Below are 27,061 nucleotides of genomic sequence, written 5' to 3'. Positions count from 1 at the left end.
ACAAGGTTATAAAATATCAAGATGCATACACTTTATCATTAAGAAATGATTTTTCAGGTAATGATTTTTATATTTGACATTCTTTAAAAATTGATGGTAAAATGTTTATATTTCCTTTTGAATGTATTTCTGGGTTGTAATAATGTATATGCATTACTGTATGTATGAATATATAAAAGCTATTAATACTAAGGTAAAAGTTTACTTGTATAAAGATAATTCTAGCGTTTAATATTTATTAATAGGCATTTTTTGTGTGTGTTTTTTTAAAAATTTTTTTAACATCTTTAAAGCAGTATAATTGCTTTACAATGGTGTGTTAGTTTCTGCTTTATAACAAAGTGAATCAGTTATACATATACATATGTTCCCATATCTCTTCCCACTTGCGTCTCCCTCCCTCCCACCCTTCCTATCCCACTCCTCTGGGTGGTCACAAACCACCTAGGTGATCTCCCTGTGCTATGCGGCTGCTTCCCGCTAGCTGTCTGTTTTACGTTTGGTAGTGTATATGTCCATGCCACTCTCTCACTTTGTCACAGCTTACCCTTGCCCCTCCCCATATCCTCAAGTCCATGCTCTAGTAGGCCTGTGTCTTTATTCCCATCTTACTGCTAGGTTCTTCATAACATTTTTTTTTTCCCTAAGATTCCATATATATGTATTAGCATACAGTATTTGTTTTTCTCCTTCTGACTTACTTCACTTTGTATGACAGACAGAGGTCTATCCACCTCACTACAAATAACTCAATTTCGTTTCTTTTTATGGCTGAGTAATATTCCATTGTATATATGTGCCACATCTTCTTTATCCATTTATCTGTTGATGGACACTAAGGTTGCTTCCATGTCCTAGCTATTGTCAATAGAGCTGCAATGAACATTTTGGTACGTGACTCTTTTTGAATTATGGTTTTCTCAGGGTATATGCCCAGTAGTGGGATTGCTGGGTCATATGGTAGTTCTATTTGTAGTTTTTTAAGGAACCTCCATACTGTTCTCCATAGTGGCTGTATCAATTTACATTCCCACCAACAGTGCAAGAGGGTTCCCTTTTCTCCACACCCTCTCCAGCATTTATTGTTCCTAGATTTTTTGATGATGGCCATTCTGACTGGTGTGAGATGATATCTCATTGTAGTTTTGATTTGTATTTCCCTAATGATTAATGATGTTGAACATTCCTTCAGGTGTTTGTTGGCAGTCTGTATGTCTTCTTTGGAGAAATGTCTATTTAGGTCTTTTGCCTATTTTTGGATTGGGTTGTTTTTTTGTTATTGAGCTGCTTGTAGATTTTGGAGATTAATCCTTTGTCAGTTGCTTCATTTGCAAACACTTTCTCCCATTCTGAGGGTTGTCTTTTGGTCTTGTTTATGGTTTCCTTTGCTGTGCAAAAGCTTTGAAGTTTCATTAGGTCCCATTTGTTTATTTTTGTTTTTATTTCCATTTTTCTAGGAGGTGGGTCAAAAAGGATCTTGCTGTGATTTATGTCATAGAGTGTTCTACCTATGTTTTCCTCTAAGAGTTTGATAGTTTCTGGCCTTATATTTAGGCCTGTAATCCATTTTGAGCTTATTTTTGTGTATGGTTTTAGGGAGTGTTCTAATCTCATACTTTTACATGTACCTGTCCAGTTTTCCCAGCACCACTTATTGAAGAGGCTGTCTTTTCTCTACTGTATATTCTTGCCTCCTTTATCAAAGATAAGGTGACCATATATGCGTGGGTTTATCTCTGGGCTTTCTATCCTGTTCCATTGATCTATCTTTCTGTTTTTGTGCCAGTACCATACTGTCTTGATTACTGTAGCTTTGTAGTATAGTCTGAAGTCAGGGAGCCTGATTCCTCCAGCTCCATTTTTCGTTCTCAAGGTTGCTTTGGCTATTCGGGGTCTTTTGTGTTTCCATACAAATTGTGAAATTTGTTGTTCTAGTTCTGTGAAAAATGCCAGTGATAGTTTGATAGGGATTGCATTGAATCTGTAGATTGCTTTGGGTAGTAGAGTCATTTTCACAATGTTGATTCTTCCAATCCAAGAACATGGTATATCTCTCCATCTATTTGTATCATCTTTAATTTCTTTCATCAGTGTCTTATAATTTTCTTCGTACAGGTCTTTTGTCTCCTTAGGTAGGTTTATTCCTAGATATTTTATTCTTTTTGTTGCAATGGTAAATGGGAGTGTTTTCTTAATTTCTCTTTCAGATTTTTCATCATTAGTGTATAGGAATGCCAGAGATTTCTGTGCATTAATTTTGTATCCTGCTACTTTACCAAATTCATTGATTAGCTCTAGTAGTTTTCTGGTAGCATCTTTAGGATACTCTATGTAGAGTATCATGTCATCTGCAAAGAGTGACAGCTTTACTTCTTCTTTTCTGATTTGGATTCCTTTTATTTCTTTTTCTTCTCTGATTGCTGTGGCTAAAACTTCCAAAACTATGTTGAATAATAGTGGTGAGAGTGGGCAACCTTGTCTTGTTCCTGATCTTAGTGGAAATGCTTTCTGTTTTTCACCATTGAGGACGATGTTGGCTGTGGATTTGTCATATATGGCTTTTATTATGTTGAGGAAAGTTCCCTCTATGCCTACTTTGTGCAGGGTTTTTATCATAAATGGGTGTTGAATTTTGTCAAAAGCTTTCTCTGCATCTATTGAGATGATCATATGGTTTTTCTCCTTCAGTTTGTTAATATGGTGTATCACGTTGATTGATTTGCGTATATTGAAGAATCCTTGCATTCCTGGAATAAACCCCACTTGATCATGGTATATGATTCTTTTAATGTGCTGTTGGATTCTGTTTGCTAGTATTTTGTTGAGGATGTCTGCATCTATGTTCATCAGTGATATTGGCCTATAGTTTTCTTTCTTTGTGACATCTTTGTCTGGTTTTGGTATCAGGGTGATGGTGGCCTCGTAGAATGAGTTTGGGAGCGTTCTTCCCTCTGCTATATTTTGGAAGAGTTTGAGAAGGATAGGTGTTAGCTCTTCTCTAAATGTTTGATAGAATTTGCCTGTGAAGCCATCTGGTCCTGGGCTTTTGTTTGTTGAAAGATTTTTAATCACAGTTTCAATTTCAGTGCTTGTGATTGGTCTGTTCATATTTTCTATGTCTTCCTGGTTCAGTCTCAGCAGGCTGTGGAATTCTAAGAATTTGTCCATTTCTTCCAGGTTGTCCATTTTATTGGCATAGAGTTGCTTGTAGTAATCTCTCATGATCCTTTGCCTTTCTGCAGTGTCAGTTGTTACTTCTCCTTTTTCATTTCTAATTCCGTTGATTTGAGTCTTCTCCCTTTTTTTCTTGATGAGTCTGGCTAATGGTTTATCAATTTTGTTTATTTTCTCAAAGAACCAGCTTTTAGTTTTATTGATCTTTGCTATCGTTTCCTTCATTTCTTTTTCATTTCATGATCTGATTTTTATGACTTCTTTTCTTCTGCTAACTTTGGGGGTTTTTTGTTCTTCTTTCTCTGATTGCATTAGGTGCAAGGTTAGGTTGTTTATTTGAGATGTTTCCTGTTTGTTAAGGTAGGATTGTATTGCTATAAACTTCCCTCTTAGAACTGCTTTTGCTGCATTCCATAGGTTTTGGGTCGTCGTGTCTCCATTGTCATTTGTTTCTACGTATTTTTTGATTTCTTCAGTGATCCCTTCGTTATTAAGTAGTGTATTGTTTAGCCTCCACGTGTTTGTAATTTTTACAGATATTTTCATGTAAGTGATATCTAGTCTCATAGCGTTGTGGTCGGAAAAGATAGTTGATACGATTTCAGTTTTCTTAAATTTACCAAGGCTTGATTTGTGACCCAAGATATGATCTATCCTAGAGAATGTTCCATGAGCACTTGAGAAAAATGTGTATTCTGCTGTTTTTGGATGGAATGTCCTATAAATATCAGTTAAGTCCATCTTCTTTAATGTATCATTTAGAGCTTGTGTTTCCTTGTTTATTTTCATTTTGAATGATCTGTCCATTGGTGAAAGTGGGGTATTAAAGTCCCCTCCTATGAATGTGTTACTGTCGATTTCCCCTTTTATGGCTGTTAGTATTTGCCTTATGTATTGAGGTGCTCCTATGTTGGGTGCATAAATATTTACAATTGTTATATCTTCTTCTTCCATTGATCCATTGATCATTATGTAGTGTCCTTCTTTGTCTCTTGTAATAGTCTTTGTTTTAAAGTCTGTTTTGTCTGATATGAGAATTGCTACTCCAGCTTTCTTTTTTTTTTTTTTTCTGCGGTATGTGGGCCTCTCACTGTTGTGGCCTCTCCCATTGCAGAGCACAGGCTCCGGACGCACAGGCTCAGCAGCCATGGCTCATGGGCCTAGCTGCTCCGTGGCATGTGGGATCCTCCCGAACGGGGCACGAACTTGGGTCCCCTGCTTCGGCAGGCAGACTCCCAACCACTGCGCCACCGGGGAAGCCCTCCAGCTTTCTTTTGATTTCCATTTGCATGGAATATCTTTTTCCATCCCTTCACTTTCAGTCTGTATGTGTCCCTAGATCTGAAGTGGGTCTCTTGTAGACAGCATATATATGGGTCTTGTTTTTGTATCCATTCAGCCAGTCTGTGTCTTTTGGTGGGAGCATTTAATCCATTTATATTTAAGGTAATTATCGATATGTATGTTCCTATTCCCATATACTTGATTGTTTTGGATTTGTTATTGTAGGTCTTTTCCTTCTCTTGTGTTTCTTGCCTAGAGAAGTTCCTTTAGCATTTGTTGTAAAGCTGGTTTGGTGGTGCTGAACTCTCTCAGCTTTTTCTTGTCTGTAAAGGTTTTAATTTCTTCATCAAATCTGAATGAGAACCTTGCTGGGTAGAGTAATCTTGGTTGTAGGTTTTTCTTCTTCATCACTTTAAATATGTCCTGCCACTCCCTTCTGGCTTGCAGAGTTTCTGCTGAAAGATCAGCTTTTAACCTTATGGGGATTCCCTTTGTGTGTTATTTGTTGTTTTTCCCTTGTTGCTTTTAATATGTTTTTTTTGTATTTAATTTTTGATAATTTGATTAATATGTGTCTTGGCATGTTTCTCCTTGGATTTATCCTGTATGGGACTCTCTGTGCTCCCTGGACTTGATTAACTATTTCCTTTCCCATATTAGGGAAGTTTTCAACTATAATCTCTTCAAATATTTACTCAGTCCCTTTCTTTTTCTCTTCTTCTTCTGGGACCCCTATAATTCGAATGTTGGTGTGTTTAATGTTGTCTCAGAGGTCTCTGAGACTTTCCTCAGTTCTTTTCATTCTTTTTTCTTTATTCTGCTCTGCAGTAGTTATTTCCACTGTTTTATCTTCCAGGTCACTTATCCGTTCTCCTGCCTCCGTTATTCTGCTATTGATCCCTTCTAGAGTATTTTTAATTTCATTTATTGTGTTGTTCATCATTGCTTGTTCCTCTTTAGTTCTTCTAGGTCCTTGTTAAATGTTTCTTTCATTTTCTGTACTCTATTTCCAAGATTTTGGATCATCTTTACTATCATTATTCTGAATTACTTTTCAGGTAGACTCCCTATTTCCTCTTCATTTGTTAGGTCTGGTGGGCTTTTATCTTGCTCCTTCATCTGCTGTGTGTTTTTCTGTCTTCTCATTTTGCTTATCTTACTGTGTTTGGGGTCTCCTTTTTGCAGGCTGCAGGTTCGTAGTTCCTCTTGTTTTTGGTGTCTGTCCCCAGTGGCTAAAGTGGGTTCAGTGGGTTGTGTAGGCTTCCTGGTGGAGGGGACTAGTGCCTGTGTTCTGGTGGATGAGGCTGGATCTTGTCTTTCTGGTGGGCAGGTCCACGTCTGGTGGTGTGTTTTGGGGTGTCTGTGGTCTTACTATGGTTTTAGGCAGCCTCTCTGCTAATGGGTGGGGTTGTGTTCCTGTCTTGCTAGTTGTTTGGCATAGGGTGTGCAGCACTGTAGCTTGCTGGTCATTGAGTGAAGTTGGGTGCTGGTGTTGAGTTGGAGATCTCTGGGAGATTTTTGCCGTTTGATATTACGTGGAGCTGGGAGGTCTTTCGTGGACCAGTGTCCTGAAATTGGCTCTCCGACCTCAGAGGCACAGCACTGACTCCTGGCTGGAGCACCAAGAGCCTTTCAGCCACATGGCTCAGAATAAAAGGGAGAAAAAGTTGAAAGAAAGAAAGAAAGAGAGAGGGAGAGGGAGAGAAAGAAAGAAAGGGGATAAAATAAAATAAAGTACGATAAAATAAAATAAAGTTATTAAAATAAGTTATTAAGAAAAAAAAATTTTTAAGTAAAAAAACAAAGAAAAAGAAACGGACGGACAGAACCCTAGGACAGATGGTGAAGGCAAAGCTATACAGACAAAATCTTACATAGAAGCATACACATACCCATTCACAAAAAGAGAAAAAGGGGAAAAAATAATATATCTTGCTCTCAAAGTTCACCTCCTCAGTTTGGGATGATTCGTTGTCTGTTCAGGTGTTCCACAGATGCAGGGTACAGCAAGTTGATTGTGGAGCTTTAATCCGCTGCTTCTGTGGCTGCTGGGAGAGATTTCCCTTTCTCTTCTTTGTTCTCACAGCTCCCGGGGTTCAGCTTTGGATTTGGCCCCGCCTCTTCGTGTAGGTCGCCTGAGGGCGTCTGTTCTTTGCTCAAACAGGACGGGGTTAAAGGAGCAGCTGGTACGGGGGCTCTGGCTCCCTCAGGCCGGGGGGAGGGAGGGGTACGGATGCGGGGCGAGCCTGCGGCGGCAGAGGCCAGCATGACGTTGCACCAGCTGAGGCCCGCCGTGCGTTCTCCCGGAGATGTTGTCCCTGGATCACGGAACCCTGGCTGTCGTGGGCTGCACAGGGTCCTGGCGGGGGAGGTGTGGAGAGTGACCTGTGCTCGCACACAGGCTTCTTGGTGGCGGCAGCAGCAGCCTTAGCGTCTCATGCCCGTCTGTGGGGTCCCCACTTCTAGCCGTGGCTCGTGCCCATCTCTGGAGCTCCTTTAAGCAGCACCCTTTATCCCCTCTCCTCGCTCACCAGGAAACAAAGAGGGAAGAAAAAGTCCCTTGCCTCTTTGGCAGGTCCAGACTTTTCCCCGGACTCCCTCCCGGCTAGCCTCCCTCCCGGCTAGCCGTAGTGCACTAACCCCTTCAGGCAGTCCTCTCCCTGCCCTCCGACCGAAGTCCGAATTCCAAGCCTCAGCTCCCAGCCCCCGCCTGCCCCGGAGTGTGAGCAGAGAAGCCTCTGGGGCTGGTGAGTGCCGGTCTGCACGGATCCTCTGTGCGGGAATCTCTCCGCTTTGCCCTCCAAACCCCTGTTGCTGCGACCTCGTCTGTGGCTCCGAAGCCCCCCCCCTCCACGCCGCCCCAAGTCTCTGCCCACGAATGGGCTTCCTAGTGTGTGGAAACCTTTCCTCCTTCATGGCTCCCTCCCACTGGTGCAGGTCCTGTCCCTATTCTTTTGTCTCTGTTTATTCTTTTTTCTTTTGCCCTACCCAGGTACGTGGGGAGTTTCTTGCCTTTTGGGAGGTCTGAGGTCTTCTGCCAGCGTTCAGTAGGTGTTCTATAGGAGCAGTTCCACGTGTAGATGTATTTCTGATGTATCTGTGGGGAGGAAGGTGATCTCTGCGTCTTACTCTTCCGCCATCTTCCTCCCAATCTAGGCATTTGTTTTAAAAAGAACTGTGATAATTATTTTATTTTTAAACAAATAATGTTACCTCATTTTAACACTACAATTTTCTTTCTTTTTTTTTTCTTCCATTTTTAAAGTCTTTATTGAATTCGTTACAGTATTGCTTCTGTTTTATGTTTTGGTTTTTTGGCGGCGAGGCATGTGGGATCCTAGCTCCCTGATCAGGGATCCAACCCACACTCCCTAACACTATAATTTTCTATATGCTCTTTTCTCATGTCATTTCACTCCTGTGGACTATTATGGAAGGGCTAAGAGATTAAAGTACTGATGTCGATATATTATTTGTAAATCATTTTAGAAAAACTATTAATTTTATCACTTAATTGACTCCTCTTAACTCATGATAGTTTTAGGACTTTGTGTCTTGAAATTATTATATTCACATTCCTTTATTGTGTTTTTTAGAAAATTACTATAAAATGTGATTCTGCCAAGTGCTTAAGTTTATGCTTTTATATTAAAAACCTGTTTTTTAAATTTCTCCTCCCAACCCTTTTCTCCAATTAGGCTTCAATGTTAGCTGCAGAAAATGACCCATATGGGCCTTTGCCACCAGGCTGGGGTAAGCTAATATGTTGTTGGTAAAAATACCTGAAATGTATATATAGCAAATAGTTATTAAATGCTATGCTCACTCTGTTTTTAGAAAAAAGAGTGGATTCAACAGACAGAGTTTACTTTGTGAATCATAACACAAAAACAACCCAGTGGGAGGATCCCAGAACTCAAGGGTATGTATATACTGCAGCCTTACTTAAGTGATCTTACACATGTCTGAAGATGGAATCAAGTAAACCTTGATTCAGACATTTTTAGCACCTAGAAAATGATCACCTTGTGATTGTAACTTTATCTTTTAGCCTACAGAATGAAGAACCCCTGCCAGAAGGCTGGGAAATTAGGTATACCCGGGAAGGCGTTAGGTACTTTGTTGATCATAACACAAGAACAACAACATTCAAAGATCCTCGCAATGGGAAGTCATCTGTGTAAGTGAAGTTCTTAAATGCTGTTTAATGAGGATATAAAGTTTCATTTCTAATTTAGCGTCAAGTTTAGCAACAGATTTTACTCTGTGTATTAAGAAAATCTACACGAGTAATACCCTAGTATACCTGCCTTTGCCCTACTTTATTACAGAATGGATTTGTGGCACATAATTCCTTAATAAGAACAATAGCAAATATTTAGTGGTTACTATGTGCCAAGGATTCTTTTAAGCACTTTATATAAATTAGCTTTTTATCTTCCAGAAATTCCTTGAGGTAGATACTGTTATTTTCCAAGTGTAGAAACAGGCTTAGGGAGCATAACTAACTTATGCAAAATCATAACGGCAAGTAATGGAAGTGGTTTCAGACCAAGGCAGTCTGTCCGCGGAGTCTGTGCTCTTAAGAGATGCATCATGCTGCTGCATCGTCAGAGAATGAGACATTCAACAAAATTGAATTTTCCAGGTAAAAAATAGCTTAATTATTTGAAAGATCTCTCCTTCATCCTTACTCTTAGGTGTGATATCTTTGCATCACTAAGAAAATAGAAGCAGCCATAAAGTTTTTTACAAATTCCTACCATTACATCTATCTACCTACCAGTATCTGTCTTCCCTCTTCATTCTAAAGATGAACTGTCATTGTTCCTATCAAAGACCAGTCCCTCTGGTGGCACACTAGATCTTTCCCCCCTTTTCCAATTAACTGCTCTATTAGTGATCATGTTTCTATCTTCCATCTTTCTCTGATGAATTATTCTCATCATCTATTAATTCTCTTAGATTGAAAATGAACAAGTAGAAAGCCATAACTCTTCAACTTATAAATCCATTCAGTGAAAATTCATTTTTATTACCACCCTATACAAGAAAACTAACTGAATGAGTTGTCTCTATATTGCTGTTTCTAATTTCTCTCTCAGACCGACAACAAGGAAGTTTCACTGACCCTGACCTTACTAAGGGTACCAGTGACCTCCACATAGTTGAGGGGTTGTTTTGCAGTTCTGTTTTGACACAATAAGGAGGATTTGACAAAAATTTCTCTCTCCTGGCAAAAGTATCAATAGTACAGGGACTCAACTTTCATGATTTCCTTCTGCCTTTTTGGTCTTACTTCTTCCTCTGTTTTTTGGGGTCCTCCTTTTCTCTTTAGCCTGTTAACATTGAAGTACCCAGAGCTCTGTCCTTAGATCTCATTCCTTTTTTGTCCGTGCTCATTCTCTTGGTGAATCTTATCCAGTGTCATGCTTTTAAAAAAATTTCTATATGCTGATGACTCGCAAATGTTATCTCTAGCTTTTCACTTTTCACTTGAAATTTTGTTTCATATATTCAGCTGCTTACTTGATAACTCTGTTCATAACTTTTTCCTGATAACTGCCGTCATTCAGGCTTGTTCTACCTGGGCTATTTCCATCTCAGTTGAAGGCAACTCCGCTCTTAGGTGTGCTTGAGCCAGAAATCTTGGAATTATCCTCGACTGCTCTTTCTCTCTTACCTCACATACAGTCCATCAAGAATTCTAGTTACCGCACCTTCAGAAGGTATCCAGGACCAGCTGTGTCTCGCCACATCCACTGCCACCACTTTGGTCCAAGCTACCACGCTCTCTCACTTGGAGTGGTGCCTCTTAAGTATTGCTCTGCTTTCTACCCACACCTCATGTAATACTATTCTCCATAAAGCAGCAAGACTTTTTAATTTTTTTCTTTTAATTTAAGTAAAAAGTTATTCCTTTGCAGAAAACCCTTCAGTGGTTTCCATCTCAATCAGAGTGAAAAGCAAAGTACTTACAGTGGCCTCCAAGCCCTTATGGCATCTGACCCCTATTATCTCTTCAACCTCATCTCTGATATTTCTTCTCATTCACCCTGCTTCAGCTTCCCTGGCCACTTAGCTGTACCTCAGACATCTGAGGCTCCCACATCTGGGCTTTCATTTCCTCTGCTTGGTATGCTGTTTCCCTCAATATTATCTATATGGCTTATGCCCACCATGTTTTTGCTCAAATACTGCTTTATCTGTGAACACTACTCTGTTTACCCTTTTCACAATTTAAAAATTCTTCCCCACTTCACTCCTTGTCCTTTTTTTTTTTTTTTTTTTTTGCGGTACGCGGGCCTCTCACTGCTGCGGCCTCTCCCGCCGCGGAGCACAGGCTCCGGTCACGCAGGCTCAGCAGCCATGGCTCACGGGCCCAGCCGCTCCGCGGCATGTGGGATCTTCCCAGACCAGAGCACGAACCTGTATCCCCTGTATCGGCAGGCAGACTGTCAACCACTGCGCCACCAGGGAAGCCCCACTCCTTGTCCTTTTTACACTGCCTTTTCTTCCTTCTTGAGGAGCGGGAGTAGTGAGATATTTATCCCCTTCTAACACTGAATATATATTGATAGTATACTTATTCATTCTATTTCTTGTCTATCTCCTTCACTAGTACATAGGCTGCACAAAAACAGGTACTTTAATCTGTTTTATTAACCAATAATAGTCTCACTATCTAGAATAGTGCCAGATACATACTGTGCATTCTGTAAATATTTGTTGAATGAATTCACTTGAACCTGACAACAAAAGAGAACATTTTCCATCCATTCCAAAATGTTCCCTAAGACTCTGAAAATTCTTTATGCCTCTCTCTTGTGACTAGTCTCAGTGTGACCAGAACCTATCCCTACATGCCACCCACCCTGCTCCTTCCCTCGCTGACTAGCTGAATTGGGTGACTGGATATAACTTCTTCCTAGGAACTCAATTTTGCTTTGCTTACTCTCTCCAGCAATATTTGTTTCGATTTCAGATTCTTTTTAAGATGTGGTAGAATTTCCTTTCGTGTCTCTTCTATCTAGAGCCTTTCTCCTCCTTGGATTTAAGGGTTGTCAAGAAGTTTTTTTTGAAATAGTCAGGGGGGCTTCCCTGGTGGCGCAGTGGTTGAGAGTCCACCTGCCGATGCAGGGGACACGGGTTCGTGCCCCGGTCTGGGAAGATCCCACATGCCGTGGAGTGGCTAGGCCCATGAGCCATGGCCACGGGGCCTGTGCTCTGCAACGGGAGAGGCAACAGCAGTGAGAGGCCCGCGTACCACAAAAAAAAAAAAAAAAGAAATAGTCAGTAGTAGACTTTAGTATTTTATTTAACTAACTTTTTTTTTTTAATAACATAGCTTTTCATTTTTGCAATCTAATATATGGTTGAAATCTAAAATGTGGTTGAAACCATGACCTCCCAAAAAGTGTAGAAAAAGCAACATATACCATCCACAGACAATTCCTGTTGCCAGTCCTGGTGTTACAACAAAATTCAATTTTATATTTTTATGTTGTAGGTATCATGCCTACATGATGACATGTATCATGCCTGTTGGTTTTTTCCTCCCCCGCAATCTACATTCCTGCAAATCCTAATGTCAGTTTATTTTTGTTTTCTAATAAAAATGTAAATCTCAATATGTTAGTGAGAATTAACCCTTTTTTTTTTAGTCCAAGGCTTTTATTGAGCACATTATTATAACTTTTTAATCATTAAAGATCTAAAACCTATAATATGAGTAAGACTTTAAGAATTTATATTTAAAGTTTTTCCACCTACTTACATGTCCAACAATAAGGAATTGGTCCAATAAGAATTAACCCTTTGAAACATTTTTTTTCCTCTACAGTACTCTATTAGGACTGCTGGATTATTTGAAAATCTGTCAGGTTTTTTTTAATATCCTTTTAAAAATTTTTTAAATTTTATTTTATATTGCAATATATTTGATTTACAATGTTATATTAGTTTCAGGTGTACAGCAAAGTGATTTAGTTATACATATACATGTATCTATTCTTTTTCAGATTCTTTTCCCATATAGGTTATTACAGAGTATTGAGTAGAGTTCCCTGTGCTGTACCCTTGTTGATTATCTATTTTATTTTTTTATATTTTTTTGCCAGGCAAAAGTATTTCTGTGTGGATTTACATTTTTTTCCCCCCAATGGAAAGGTAGCTTTAATGTGCTAAAAGGATTCTTTTGACCTCTAGCTAAATTTGGGATGTTACAGAAGTTCCCTGAAACATCTCAAAGAGAGAGATTAAACTAATTAGATTTATTTGGTATGTTGAATTACATGGGAAGCATTGTCAAATGAGTGATGATAAACCTTCTTAGGTTATATGGGTAAATGTTATTAATATAAATGTTCTAGAAATTATATGCAGTTCCTAAAATTGGATATGTCTTGGTATAATGTTATGTCATAATTTTAGTTATTATCTTAAGATGTTATATGTTGCATAAATAACCAAATTTCTTGGTCAATTGCATTGTAATTAGGTCTTTAACCATGCCATTTTAAGTCTTTGACATTTATATTACTCTGATGCTTTTACAAAAATGAAGATCTTCAAGAAGGTTCATAGAAAGGACTTTTTTACAAATACAGGTTTCTGATAACTTTTAAATCATACCACCAAACTGGGTAAGAAATTACAGAACTCTAATGGAAAACCTGATGGCTTCATAAACTGCTAACAAGAGATCAGGATCAATAAGAATTAATTACATGGGACTGAATGAACTGATGAATACGATTTATGTTTTATGACTTTTGTCTGAAACAGTAGTGGCTTTTAATTTTTTTTTTCCAAATATGAGGAAACCTTTCCTGTTAAGCTAACTATGACTATGTATCATATACATAAATATTTAAATTCTATCACATATTATCACTGTTTTATACATTTTTTATTTATTTTGAGTTACCAACATATTTAATTTTGTTGCTGTTTCTCCACTCTGTTATCTGGGATTGTACCCCTTCTTCTTAAAAAATACTTTTTACTATTACCCTTTAGTTTGTTATGCTAATGACAAATCTGTTTTTGATTTTCTATAAATGTTTTCATTTTCTTTCCAAAAGATGCTTTTGCTTGCATACAATTCTTAGGTTTGCTGTTACATCCTTTTGGCACATTAACTAACTTTCTTTACAAAAGATCCATCCATACACATAATCTCCCTCTTTGTGTATGTTGTGTGTCCTCATTGCTCAAGTCTCTGTTGGCCCACTAAATATATCTTTACTTCTCTCCCAACAAGTAACCTTCCTATGGTCATTTGTAGGACCCGGGTACACTCCAATTTCATACTAAATCTAGCTTTATTATGAATTAACATATGGTTTGTTTTTGTTTTTCTTTAGAACTAAAGGTGGTCCACAGATTGCTTATGAACGCAGCTTTAGGTGGAAACTTGCTCACTTCCGTTATTTGTGCCAGGTACTACGGTGGTAAATAAATCTTCTGTTCATAATCATTTAGTTTTATCTTTACCCAATACATGTCCTGTAACTTACATGATATTACGATATTATTTTTGTTTTTAGTCTAATGCACTACCCAGTCATGTAAAGATCAATGTGTCCCGGCAGACATTGTTCGAAGATTCCTTTCAACAGGTAAGAAAGATGTTATCAGAATAAAATTGTACAGTCAGCCCTCTGTATCGGCAGGTACAGCATCCATGGATTCAGCCAACAGTGGATAGAAAATATTCCAGGGTGGCTTGGAAGGGGGACTCCAGAAAGTTTCGAAAGGCAAAATTTGAATTTTCTGCAGCCAGCAAATTCAGGCATACCTTGCTTTATTGTGCTTTAGTTTATTTCGCTTTGCAGGTACTGTGTTTTTTACAGATTGAAGGTTTATGACAGCCTTGTGTTGAGCAGGTCTCTTGGCACCATTTTTCCAACAGCATTTGCTCACTTGGTGTCTCTATGTCACAATTTCATAATTTCTTGAAATATTCCAAACTTTTTCATTACTGTTAATTTGTTATGGTGGTCTGTGATCAGTTATCTTTGATTTACTATTGCCAAAAGATTATGACTTGCTCAGATGATAGCATTTTTTTAACAATAAAGTATTTTTGAATTAAGGTATGTACATTGTCTTTTTAGACAAATTACTATTGCACAGTTAATAGACTATAATACAGTGTAAACATGACTTTTATATGCACTGGGAAACCAAAATATTCGTGTAGATTGAGTTATTTTGATATTCTCTTTATTGCAGTGGTCTAGAACCAAACCTGTAATATCTCCAAGGCATGCCTGTATTCATGTAGTGTTTATATTGTATTAGGTATTATAAGTAATTTAGAGACGATTTAAAATATATGGGAAGATGTGCATAGGTTGGGCATCCTTAGATTTTGGTACCTGTGGGGGTGTCCTGGAACCAATGTACCTTGGATACTGAGAGAGACTGTACAACTTGAGTCACTGTATTCTGTATATCTAAAGGGAGTTAGGGCTTAGAAATGTTAAACCATTCAGAACACAGCTGTAACAATGACTACCACTTACTGAGTGTCCATTACAATAATAGTCATAATAAACCCCATCGTGTATTGAGTGACTGCCATATGCTTAGCACTGGCACCTTAGAGTTATCATTTCATTTACTTCATCCTCACAATGTCCCTTTGAGATGGCTCCTGTTGTTATCTCCATTTTGCAGGCACAGGTACCTAGGCTGAGAGACAAAATCATCCTGCCGTGAATTAGATTACTAAAAGCAAGCTTAAAGAGCTTCTGGAACAAGTTGACACATTTTGACACTTATTTACTTTTCTAAGACTTTATTAACTCAAATAAAGACATGATAATGCTACTAAACTATTTAAAATTAGATTGGTATAGGTACTGTATTCCATTTAAATGTTCCTCTAATAATCCTAGTGTTAATTCTCACCTCCTCTCGGTTTCTGTTTAAGCGTCATGATCTCAGACCTTGTTGGAGCACTCCATTTAAGATGATGAAGTAAAATTCCCTTTGTGTACAGGTACATAGGGACTTTTATGTATACAAGCCACAATGGAATAACAACTCTCTCAAGTCAGTGATGTTTAAACCTTAGCTTCATTTTAATAGCTGTTGGAGTTTGGACAAGATACTAATATAGCTGTTTATTATCAAAACTTCTTTTGGTTTGAGTTGATAAATTCTTAGCTAGTCCCAAGTTCTGTGTGAACTTTGTTTTAGTAAGTGATTGCACATCTAAATTCATGGTAGATTTTACTTTGCTTTGTCCCCTGGCCTGGGGAGAATCGTGCTGTGCAAGACTGAGTCAATGACTTCCAGTGAAGTGGAGGCCTGCTGGTGAGCTGTGCCCCAACCCAGACCAGTCTTGGCTTTGGGAAGTAATTAATTTTTATCCAGAATTAAAGCCTATTTACTAGTAACCTTAGTATAAGCCTTTAAGGATTATAAAAATTTGGTATAGATACTATTTTAAGATATACTTTTTTATGCTTATATTTATAATCTTATAAATAATTCTTCACAATAGCTGAGTTCCTTTCATACTGAGAAATGGAATGTGTGGTATAAGCAGGACCCAGAGCAATAACTTCTGCTTCTCAGTAAGTGTTGCTAGCCAAAAAAACTTATAAGTCACCTTTTACAAGATTCTGGTAAAATTTGGAGAGTGACAAAGGAGGGAATATTTTCTAACCTTAAAAACTTCTGTGTCAAACTGTTCCTCTCTGCTACTAACCCAAAGTAGAACTACCATTTAATACCAGAAGAGGGGAAAGAGATTTATGAAAGTGTATCAGAGAAAGCTTAGGGGAGTAAGATACATCTTTGCTAGTTTGTGGAACAAACCAGTTATCTCTTGAGTTAAAAGCATTGTTGTATAAGGTAAGGAAATGTGTAATTTTTGAAAATACAGATGAAATTAAAATAAAATTGTTTTGGAGGAAACTTGTGTTATATGTGAGTGATTAAATATCCTTGTTTTTGTTTTTAATTAGATTATGGCATTAAAACCCTATGACTTGAGGAGGCGATTATATGTAATATTTAGAGGAGAAGAAGGACTTGATTATGGTGGTCTAGCAAGGTAAAATAAAAAACATATCTGCTTTGAAATAAGTGTATCTCCATTGTATGCAGTGGATATATTCTTGAAATGATACATTTTTTCAACAGCAATCCAAAGTTATTTTTAAAAACAAAAATTGAAATATTCATATAAGTCTAGCAGTAACCATTATTATTATTATTATGTTGGTTATCCTGTACATTTTCTCTGACTATTCGGTTGACCCTTGAAAACATGGGGGTTAGGGATGCCGACCCCTACATTGTCAAAACTCTGCGTACTGCTGTCTCTGCTTCAGAAACAAAGGAGTATGGGATTAATAGATACAAACTACTATACATAAAATAGATAAGCAACAAGGATTTACTGTATAGCACAGGAAATTATATTCAGTATGTTGTACAAACCTATAATGGAATATAGTCTGAAAAATATATAACTGAATCACTTTGCTGTACACCTTAAACTAACACAATATTGTAAATCAACTATATTTCAGTTAAAAACAAAACAAAGGAATTGTTAAGTGACTCACCCAAGGGCAGGAAGCTGAAGCAGTTTGGATAGAATCTGGACTCGAACCCTAGTTCTTTTGATTCCACACACTGTTATCTCTAATTGAGCACAAACATTTCCACACACTTAGTTAAAGATTTGTGAAATGAAAATACAGGTACTATGTTTATTGAAAACAGTCCACAAAAAGGGGACCTGCAAAGTTCAAAAGCATGTTTTTCAAGGGTCAACTGCATATAAATTTGAATATATGTGTGATATCGTACATATTTGCTGTTTTTTAAAACAGAATTGATCATACAATATGCACAATATAGCAGCCTGATTTTGTTATTTTGTATATCATGGACATCTTTCCATATCATATATAGAGCTAATACTAATGGTTGCACAATACTCCATTGTCTGGAGATAGCATAATTAATGGATCAGCATCCATAAGGTTGTTTCTTATTCTTTGCTATTATATCAGTTTATGCTGGTTTTATGTTTGTGTTTTTAATCCAGTCTAAGTCCTTTTGAGAATAAAGTTTTCCACATTCACTAAGTATATTGTTAACAGGCACTTGTGAAGCAATAAGAATGGGCAATCCTTTTTATTTAATTTTTTCCCCTCAATTGCTTTGCCCAAACCTAATTTGACAGCAATTTATTTTTTAGTAAAACACTTTCATTAAATATTTCCAAAGAATTAAACTTGCTTTTCATAGAAACAGCTCTCTTTTTGAACTCATATTTCACGGGTGTACAGAATTACATAATCACAATTTTAGTACAGCTGGCTTTTAAAAAGAGTTGTGGGACTAGGTACAGCTGGTGGAGGTATATATGTGGGATTATCAGAGCTGGTTGTATTAACATATTTTCTCATCTAAAACATTATTAAGTTTTTTCAGAGAAGAAACTACCTGTCACAATGGATATTCATATCACATCTATTGTGATTTGTCTCAATTTCAGAAATGTTCAGACATTAAAAAGAAAGGTACATCTTAGAAATGAAATACGGTATTATTTTTACAGTGTCTGACTTTATACCAGTCACATTCTTATCTGAACCCTTTTTTACCTTAACTGTTTGGGTTTTATTTTATATTTTGATGGTTTTAATGCATATAATGTATGTAGTCAGTTACTCAACACCATGATTTTCTTATTCCCAAATTCTTTATTTTGATTCATGTATTGGTTTTGGTTTAGTCAGGAGTTCACAAGGGTGACATAGTCCTGTAGTTTTGCATGCTTGAGAACGTGTTTTCTGTTGCTTTTGTATTTAAACAACAACTTCACTAGATATAAGTTTCTCACACAACACTAGTTCCTCCAGTACTCTGTAGACATTGTTTTCCTGTCTTCTAGTATTGAATGTAAGCACTGTGAAGTGGGAGGCCAGCACCTTGTAGGAAGCTTTTTCCTCTGGGTGCCCACATAAGCCTTTTCTTTGAAGTTCATTAATTTCATTGTTGATTGTTTTATATCTTTTTTTAGAAACATATTAAGATCTTCCTTAATTTAAGGGAAATTTTCTTCTATTATGTCTTTGAATATTTTTTCTGTTCCATTTGTTCCATTTTCCTTCAGGAACATCAATCATGGGTATGTGGAATCTCCTTTGTCAGTCTTATATGTCTGTCATCTTTTCTCTGATCATTTTTATCTTTGTGCTTTTTCATTTTGTTTTGATTTTTCTGAAGCCTATCCCCATGTCACTGTTTGCAGTACTGCCCTACATTTTGCTGCTTCTAATGTGATTTTTCATTGTTAGTGGTTTTACTGTTTTCTTCTCTAGGCTCTGCTAGCTCATTTGTCGTCTAATAAATTTTTCAACCTCTTGTAACTCTTTAGTTCATTTGAGAGTGTATGGAAGAATACATTGAAAGGGAACTCTTTGCCTCTTGCTAGTTAGAATTTTTCCTTCTTTTTTCTTACCATTAGAGTATAGGTTAGATGCCGTGTTGTAGTCATTCTTTTTTTTGAATTTACTTAGTTTTCTCTGGGCTGTTTGCTAAAAGCGATCTGCAACAACTGGGAATTTTATTTCTAGTTTTTGTGTCTAAACACATTCTCACTAGATCTGTTCAGTCCTCTTCCCTGGGTACATGTCTTACTTCTGCCTCATTACAGTGCGAAGTCGACTTGCTTCAGCTACTTATGTTGGGACTGGATTTCGTTTTATAAATTGGTGTTTATCATTTCTCACTTGATTTAGACTCCCTTCTCTACCCTTCAGTAAGTTTCCAAGATTGTGTTTTAAAAGTTTTGGAAAAACATTTGTAAACAGGCTGCCAGGCCAGTTCTAGCCTGCACAGTGATGGCCCCCCCATTGTGATTTTAAATTTTTTTACATTACTTAACGACATTAAAGGAAATCACTAGATTATGCCTGTGAATCAAGATTTCTGGCTTATCTTTAAAATCACTTACCCCACCTTCTCACATGGCATCAGTTGACCGAATCAGAGTAGCTTCTTCCCCTATAGGGTAGCATACACTCTTTTTCACTTCCTGCCCACCACTGCCAAGTTGTCTAATGACTATGATTATATGCCCGGAAGTAATTCTTCCTTAAGACTGATGATAACTTTTATCAGGGATACAATGAGGAATAGGGGGTTGTGGCTAAGTAGAGAATGTCAGCCCATGCAGAGAAGGAAACCCCTTGTACTCACTTACTGATACCTGTAGACATTTGAGTTTGGAACCCTGCATTAGAAGAAATTGCTGTTGAAGAGAGTTTTTGCAAATTGAGTTTATTTTGTAATATAAATTATTAATCTTTTATCTAGTTGGGTTTTATATATTGGACTTTTTAAAATGAGGCAAACTAGGTGGTAATAAGTTAAAGAATGCCTATCACATTTAAAGGTTTCATCTTTTAAAATTTTAGTTCCTTTTTTAATGCATTGGCAAGAAAAAATTAAAACTGTTCCATAGCAGGAGGGCTGTGTATCTCAGTATCACCAGCAAATATTTATTAAAACCTATTGCATATAGGTTGTAGGATGCCTATGAGAGTTAAAGATATAAAAAATATATAGAGGTATGGCTTTTGTTTTTGAGGAGCTTACAGTCTGGTGGATGTAGTGGTCAAGTGGGCCAGTCAAGTGCAGAAAAATGACTACTGTTGTGAGGTTGTTACCACAAAGTATTCAGTGACTGAGATACTGAAATACACTGAAAATTGCTTCAAAAAATTGCTAAAGTGGAATTGATCTAAGCTGGACTTGAAAGAGAAAGTGGGATCCCCATAGGCTGAGTTGATGTGGAGGATTCATACACAAACAAAAATACGGCATAGGAAGAAGCACGCTATATGTCAGAAACACCAAGTTTATAGTTTGGCAACTCGGGAACTGGCAGGTAACTTGGAATGGAGGGCTACATTGCAGAGAAACTTAAATGGAGGGCTAAGGAACTGGACAGCAGAGTTGTTAAAGGCTGTTGAGCAGAGGGGTATGATGTATGTATGGATGTATTTAAGATCTGTTTTTAAATTCATACGTATGGGTGCTAAAAATAATGTTGACCTATTTTCTTGTAGAGAATGGTTTTTCTTGCTTTCACATGAAGTTTTGAACCCCATGTATTGCTTGTTTGAGTATGCTGGCAAGAACAACTACTGTCTGCAGATAAATCCAGCATCAACCATTAATCCAGACCATCTTTCATACTTCTGTTTCATTGGTCGCTTTATTGCTATGGTGAGTCCTGACTTTCCATTACCTATTTATTTATTTAAACTTTGCTTATTTCAAAAGTATTTTAGAGAGGACTTTATAAAAAATTATATGCATTATCCTTGATTATGTGTGTTCACAAATTTTCTTACCAAGGAAGTTTGCCCAGAGAGTATTAATATATAGTTTATTTTTTGAGTACCTGTGTGAAATCAAGATTATGAATATGAAGATTATTGATGTAGCCACTTGGTCTTTAAAAGTCCTTTCATTTAAGCCTAATTATAGTATGACCACTTTTCTATAACAGGAAAATCTGAGTTGTATAATAATTGAACTCGATTAATGTTTTTGGAATTTTCAGAGCTTTGCAGAAGGTCTTGTGGGACTATGGCCTTCTTGAGAAGTGTTTGTATTTATTTATTTGCACTTTATTGTCTGTTCATTCACTTAGCAAATATTTATTGAGTGCCTACTACTATGTGGTATCATAGTATGAGAGGGATGAAACCATGAAAAAAAGACACAGTCCCTGTTCTCAGGGATCTAAATTCTGTTAGAGGGAGGCAAAGAATAAGTAAGTAGGTACTGAAGGAAAGGCAGTGTTGCTTTTTTATTTAATATGATTAGAGGAGTCCTCTGATGGGTAACACATGAGCAGAATTAAGAAGAAAGTAAGGGGTTGAATCATGCAAATATTTTGGAGAACAATATTCTAGGTATAGGGGACAGCAAGAAAAATGGGTCTTAGGTGGAAGTACGTTTTTGAATGAAAAATATCATAGCTGGAGCAGAGTATCTGAGAGAGAATGTGGTAGGAGATGAGGTTGAGAGGTAGTGTGTGGAATCTTTGGGAAATTCCCTTAAGCATTTTGAGCAGGGAGTGACATAGTCTAAGTAACATAATGTGACTTAGGTTTTATTAAGCTGACTTTCCTGCTTTGTAGACAGAGACTGTAGTTGAGGGCAGAGGAACGCAAGCGGAGGAGCAGGAAGACCACTTGCAGCAACCCAGGTGAAGGGGCAGTAGTGGCTTGGACTTGAACGGTGTAGCAGTGGAGGTAGTGAGGCGTGCTTTGGATTCTGGATATATTCTGCAAGTAGAGCCAACAGGGTCTCCTGACCATTTAGATGCAGGGTGTGAGGGAGAGAGAGTCAAGTACGGCACCAAGCTGTCTGGTTGCAGTTGCCGTTTCCCAGGACAGCAGGGTTGTGGCCAGAGGAAATGTGGGGGGTGGAGGGAGTCCAGAATTGGAATTCGGTTTGTTTAAGATGCCTGCAGACACTGAAGTGGAGATGTAGGATAGGTAGTTGGATATACAAGGCTGGCCATGAGGGGATATCGAGGTAAGGCGTGTGACCATTTAAAGAGTAAGTGTGGACAGAGAAGACATTTAAGGACACGTAAATTGGGGAGATAAGAAGGAACCAGCAAAAGAGCTGAGGCAGAGGAGGAGATAGGAGAATCAAATAAGAACGGTTTCCAGAAGACAGAGGAAGAAGGAAGTGTGTTTCCAGAAGGAAGAAGTGGTCAACTGTGTCCGATGCTGGTAGGCTGAGGAAGATGAGGTCTGAGAAGTAACCGTTTGACTTGGCCAGGTGAATGATACTCAGGGGCAGTGGAGAGGAATGATTGGAGGGAGTGAAAGGAAGAGAGAATGCAAGGAGAAGTGGAGACAACAAATGTAAGCAGATCTTTTTAAAGAAGCTTGCTATAAAGGACTATAGAGAAGTTGGGCAGTAACCAGAAGTACGTAAGGAACCAAGAATAGGAGGAGGATGAAACATCTTTTCTCTGGTGATGATAAGAGAAGAAAGAATTTGAGGATGTCAGGGAGATAGGGAATATGGGAGCAATGATCTTGAATAGGAGAGCAAGGAGGAGATCTGTTTAGTTGCACAGAGAAGCAATAGAGAGCTTCTCTGTAATAAGAGTACATAGATTCAGACGCTATTAGTGAGCAGATGTGGTGGAACACACAAAAGTTCTCTTACGATGGCTCTGTTTCCTCAGTGAAATAGAAAGCAAGATCATTAGCTCAGAGTGAGGAGGTACTTGAGGAATGAAATAGTCATCTGGGAGAGCGGGAGACTGAATGCAGTGGGCTCCCACCTGAGGGCATTGGTCATGAACCAGTCAGCATGGTTGCATATACACTTCTGGCATGTTCCACTGACCAGGCATAGGCGTGGAGTGGGTGGACAGTTGTATTTAGCTAGGCTTTGGATTTTGCCAGAAATACAAAGGTATTGATGTATTGTATTTTTATACCAGGGAGACAGGATTTGAAGGTACAAGGTAGGAATTTTGATGATTGAAGGTGAACTCTAAACTGAGTAAGGGGAGAGAGAACTTCACAAGGGGGCTGGGAGAGAGAGTGATAAGGTAACAGGTTCCCTGATTTTTTTAGATCCCAGTGGAGTCAAACGTTGCTGGTGTTATTACTAAGGGCGGTGAGCTGGAAAATTAGGTGTTTGGAACTGAGTTTATGCAGGATTGCAGCTAGTGCTAATCACAGTGTCTAGGGTATGGTGTTGAGAATGTTTAGCTAAGTTAGACACTAAGATCATGGAAAGGACTATAACTCCAGGGTAGTAAAAGAATCATCAGTGTAGACGTTGAAATCTTCAGAACGATGGTGGTCATGTCGAAAAACACAGCATTGAAGGAGTAAAGGGGAGAAACCCGGAGACCTAAGGATGACTGCAGCAAGGAGTTGGGGGGTGGTGAGCCACGAAGGCAGTGGGGCGGCATGGGCTTGAAATTGAAAGCTGGGGCGGGTTAGGGAGGTGACATTAGTAACGAGAAGCAACACACACCCCACTCCTAGGCCTGGTGACATGAGGGAGGATAGGAGAGAAACAGCCATCCCTCTGAGAGGTTTGAAAGGAAGCAGCGTCCTCAGAAAAATGCCAGATTTGTGTTACAACAAGATGCTAAAGGATCTTCAAAGAATGAGTGGAGGATGTGGGGGATTTTGCTAATATGAGGGATCATGAGCTTCAGAGGGCAAAACACAGTAGGTGGTTTTTTGAGAGTTTGGGGAGATGAGAGACATGGAATCAGTTATCAAAGTGGACGGGCAGATCGTGGTGAGAGTCAAGGTACTGCAGGTCTGGGACTTCCTGCGTTGACTCTTGTGAATAGGAGTGAAGGCACCGTGGGGTTAGTCTTGAAAATCTCTTAGGCAACTGTGAGATAAGAAAGCGGGGGTGGGGTCTTTCCAGGTGCATGCACGGTGGCCCTGAGATGTCTTCATTTCTCCATACAGTGGGGTTAATGTAATTCGTGAAACATGTTAGAAAGAGTGGGGGTTTGATAAAGCTCCATTATCATCCTCTTTTACAGTTTTTGATAGGACACGGTAGAGCTAAGTGTTTGACCTCAGTTAAAGAGATGCTGTTTTAACTCTGTAAATTTGTTTTTCGTACTTAGCATTTTATGTAATATTTTAGTTTTCATGATTTATGCTGATTACTTATTACATTTTTTGCCTGTAAAGCCTCATGATTTCTCTGTTATCATTGTGCTCTGAATAAGAAAATTGTTACTCTGTAATTTTTTAAATAACATTTTTTGTTTTTCTTGGCAGGCACTTTTTCATGGAAAGTTCATTGATACTGGTTTCTCTTTACCCTTCTACAAGCGTATGCTAAGTAAAAAACTGACTATTAAGGATTTGGAATCTATTGATACTGAATTTTATAACTCCCTTATCTGGATAAGGTTTGAAGATTTATCTTTCAATAAGGTATTTTCTTGAAATCAGTTTTACATATTTTGTTAATTAGTGGTTGTATATATTTATATCACCCAGAGACAACAACATTGAAGAATGTGGCTTAGAAATGTACTTTTCTGTTGACATGGAGATTTTGGGAAAAGTTACTTCACATGACCTGAAGTTGGGAGGTTCCAATATCCTGGTGACGGAGGAGAATAAAGATGAATATATTGGGTAAGGTGATTACCCGATTGACCTTAATTTCTATAACTACTAGAGCATGTTAGAACTATCTATACCCTTACCTTTATCCCTTGTTTGTGCCTCTGGGAAGATGTTCCACATTCATTCCCTCTTTCACTTATCCTTTTTAATCATTTTTCTCTCTACTCAGTCTTCCTCTCAATTTATAAACACGCTCTGACACCGCTCAAAAATCAAATGTAGTAAAAAAAACAACAAAACCCCAGTTCCCTTGCCTCTGACATACATTTAAGTTCTTCTCAACAGTACCAGTATTCTTGAAATAAGAGTATGTATGATGACCTTCACTTTCCCACTGCCACCTGCTGTATGCATCCTACCTTTGTCCCGATCAAAAATCAGAGACCATTGGCAGCCTCTTCATTTCTAGATGAGGAGACAGAGGTGCTCTGTTCGATAGTAGCAAAACCAAGCCTGGAGCCACGCCTGCCTAAGCACTCTAACGCTCATTTCCTATTCCATCTCACTTTCCCTTTTTAACTGACTCTTAATAGTGCTCACCACAACTTCTTTTGTGAAACTGTGTTCTCTTGAATTCTATACGATTCATACAGCATACTGATTTTCTTCACTTTCTTTTTTAATGATGGTTAAGAAGTACTCTGTTTTTAGCCTTTTACCTCACATACAAATTACCTATTTTTAAATATCATCTTTATTTTCAGTTTAATGACAGAGTGGCGCTTTTCTCGAGGAGTACAAGAACAGACCAAAGCTTTCCTGGATGGTTTTAATGAGGTTGTTCCCCTTCAGTGGCTGCAGTACTTTGATGAAAAAGAATTGGAGGTTAGGATCTTTTATTATGCTCTTATAGGGAATGTTAATGGGAGGAGGGACTGTTGTTACACACTTTTACAAAAGAATGTCCACAAGTTTTAAAATCATGTGGCACAATCTTCAATCCTCTCTCATTCATCCAAATGTTCAGGGGGTACTAAAATCCCAGCATTGGGTAAAGGTCTTAAGTTCTCCAAAATGTGCTGATGTCATGAGCACAGAATCATCAATCAGTGCCAACTGTTAGGGCTCCTAAAGAGTGAGTGCAACCTTATTGATAATTTGGGGAACTCCTGGTTTGGTAGTGAGTTACCCCAAAGACTAGATTTCTAAGTCATGAGTTCTTAGTGGTCTTAACTGTACTTTAGAATTGTTAGAAGTACAATGTATCAGAGATGCTTTTTTTCTTTTTTTTTTTTCTTTCCTTTTTTTTTTTTTTTGTTTTGGTGATAAAATACACATAACATAAAATTTACCATCTTGAACGTTTTTAAGTGTACAGTTCAGTAATGTTAAGTATATTCACAGTATTGTGCAGCCAATCTCCAGAACTTTTTCATTTTGCAAAACTGAAACTCTATACCTATTAAACAACTCCCCATTTCCTCTTCCTCCCTAGCCCCAGGCAACTACCATTTTACTTTCTGTTTCTTGAGTTTGACTAACTCTCGTTACCTCATATGAGTGAAATCATACAGTATTTGTCTTATTGTGGCTGGCTTATTTCAGTTACCATAATGTCCTCATGGTTCATCCATATTGTAGCATATGTAAGAATTTCTGTCGTTTTTAAGACTGAGTAATATTCCGTTGTATGTATATACCACATTTTGTTTATCCGTTCATCAGTCAATGGATCTTTGGGTTGCTTCCACCTTTTGGCTATCGTGAATAATGCTGCTATGAACATGGGTGTACAAATATCACTTTGAGACCCTGCTTTCAGTTCTTTTGGATATATACCCAGGAGTGGGATTGCTGGATCATATGGTAATTCTCTAGTTAACGTTTTGAGGAACTGCCACACTGTTTTCCATAGCAGCAGCACCATTTTACATTCCCACCAAAAGTATGTGAGGCTTCCACCTTTTCCACATCTTTGCCTATACTTGTTATTTTCTGTTTTTGTTTTTAATAATAGCCATTCTAATAGATGTGAGGTGATAGCTCACTGTGGTTTTGATTTGTATTTCCCTAATGATTAGTTATTGTGAATTCTCCAAGTCTTCTCCACATTAGATTAGAACACAGGCAGGGCGTTAGGAAGGTGCTTGCATTTCCCCCCACCTTCTTTGGGGGGCAGCCATGTTTGGTCCTCTATTAAGAAACTTGGTTTGTTCATGTAATCAAATGTGCATATGAAAAATTAGCATTTTTCCCTATGTAGGAATTAGCCTTCTAGAAACTCTGACATGGGAAGTATATGAAAATCAGGACTCTGAGCCTGAATTACATGTAGACTCTGTAAACCTGGTTAACATCTCTTAATAGCTTGCTTACACAAATTAGCAGAAATGCATTAGTAGAATGGAAGATACTTTTTAGAGTAGTATTAATCATATTTTAAATCACCGACTTCATTAAGAATC

General features: G+C 38.0%; 1 protein-coding gene across 6 annotated transcripts in view; it reads left to right on the top strand.

The window, feature by feature from the left end:
• The window catches only part of WWP1 (WW domain containing E3 ubiquitin protein ligase 1), a 117,273-nt gene that overhangs the window by 76,259 nt on the left and 13,953 nt on the right, over positions 1 to 27,061 (top strand). For all 6 annotated transcript variants that reach the window (XM_089898994.1, XM_022555059.3, XM_089898990.1 and 3 more), the window contains 10 exons: positions 8,157 to 8,211; positions 8,296 to 8,380; positions 8,510 to 8,638; positions 13,827 to 13,902; positions 14,010 to 14,081; positions 16,443 to 16,531; positions 20,571 to 20,730; positions 24,300 to 24,433; positions 24,525 to 24,665; positions 25,361 to 25,481. In XM_089898994.1, coding sequence (XP_089755120.1) covers positions 8,157 to 8,211; positions 8,296 to 8,380; positions 8,510 to 8,638; positions 13,827 to 13,902; positions 14,010 to 14,081; positions 16,443 to 16,531; positions 20,571 to 20,730; positions 24,300 to 24,433; positions 24,525 to 24,665; positions 25,361 to 25,481 — 1,062 coding nt within the window. The remainder of the gene's footprint in view (positions 1 to 8,156; positions 8,212 to 8,295; positions 8,381 to 8,509; positions 8,639 to 13,826; positions 13,903 to 14,009; positions 14,082 to 16,442; positions 16,532 to 20,570; positions 20,731 to 24,299; positions 24,434 to 24,524; positions 24,666 to 25,360; positions 25,482 to 27,061) is intronic.

This window comes from Delphinapterus leucas, chromosome 17 (assembly GCF_059928025.1).
Source record: "Delphinapterus leucas isolate spDelLeu-1000000601 "Yukka" chromosome 17, BTC_Dleu_Yukka2, whole genome shotgun sequence".
Classification (NCBI taxonomy): Eukaryota; Metazoa; Chordata; class Mammalia; order Artiodactyla; family Monodontidae; genus Delphinapterus; species Delphinapterus leucas.
The sequence above is the reverse complement of the archived record's forward strand: the minus strand, read 5'-3'. Positions and strand labels throughout refer to the sequence as shown.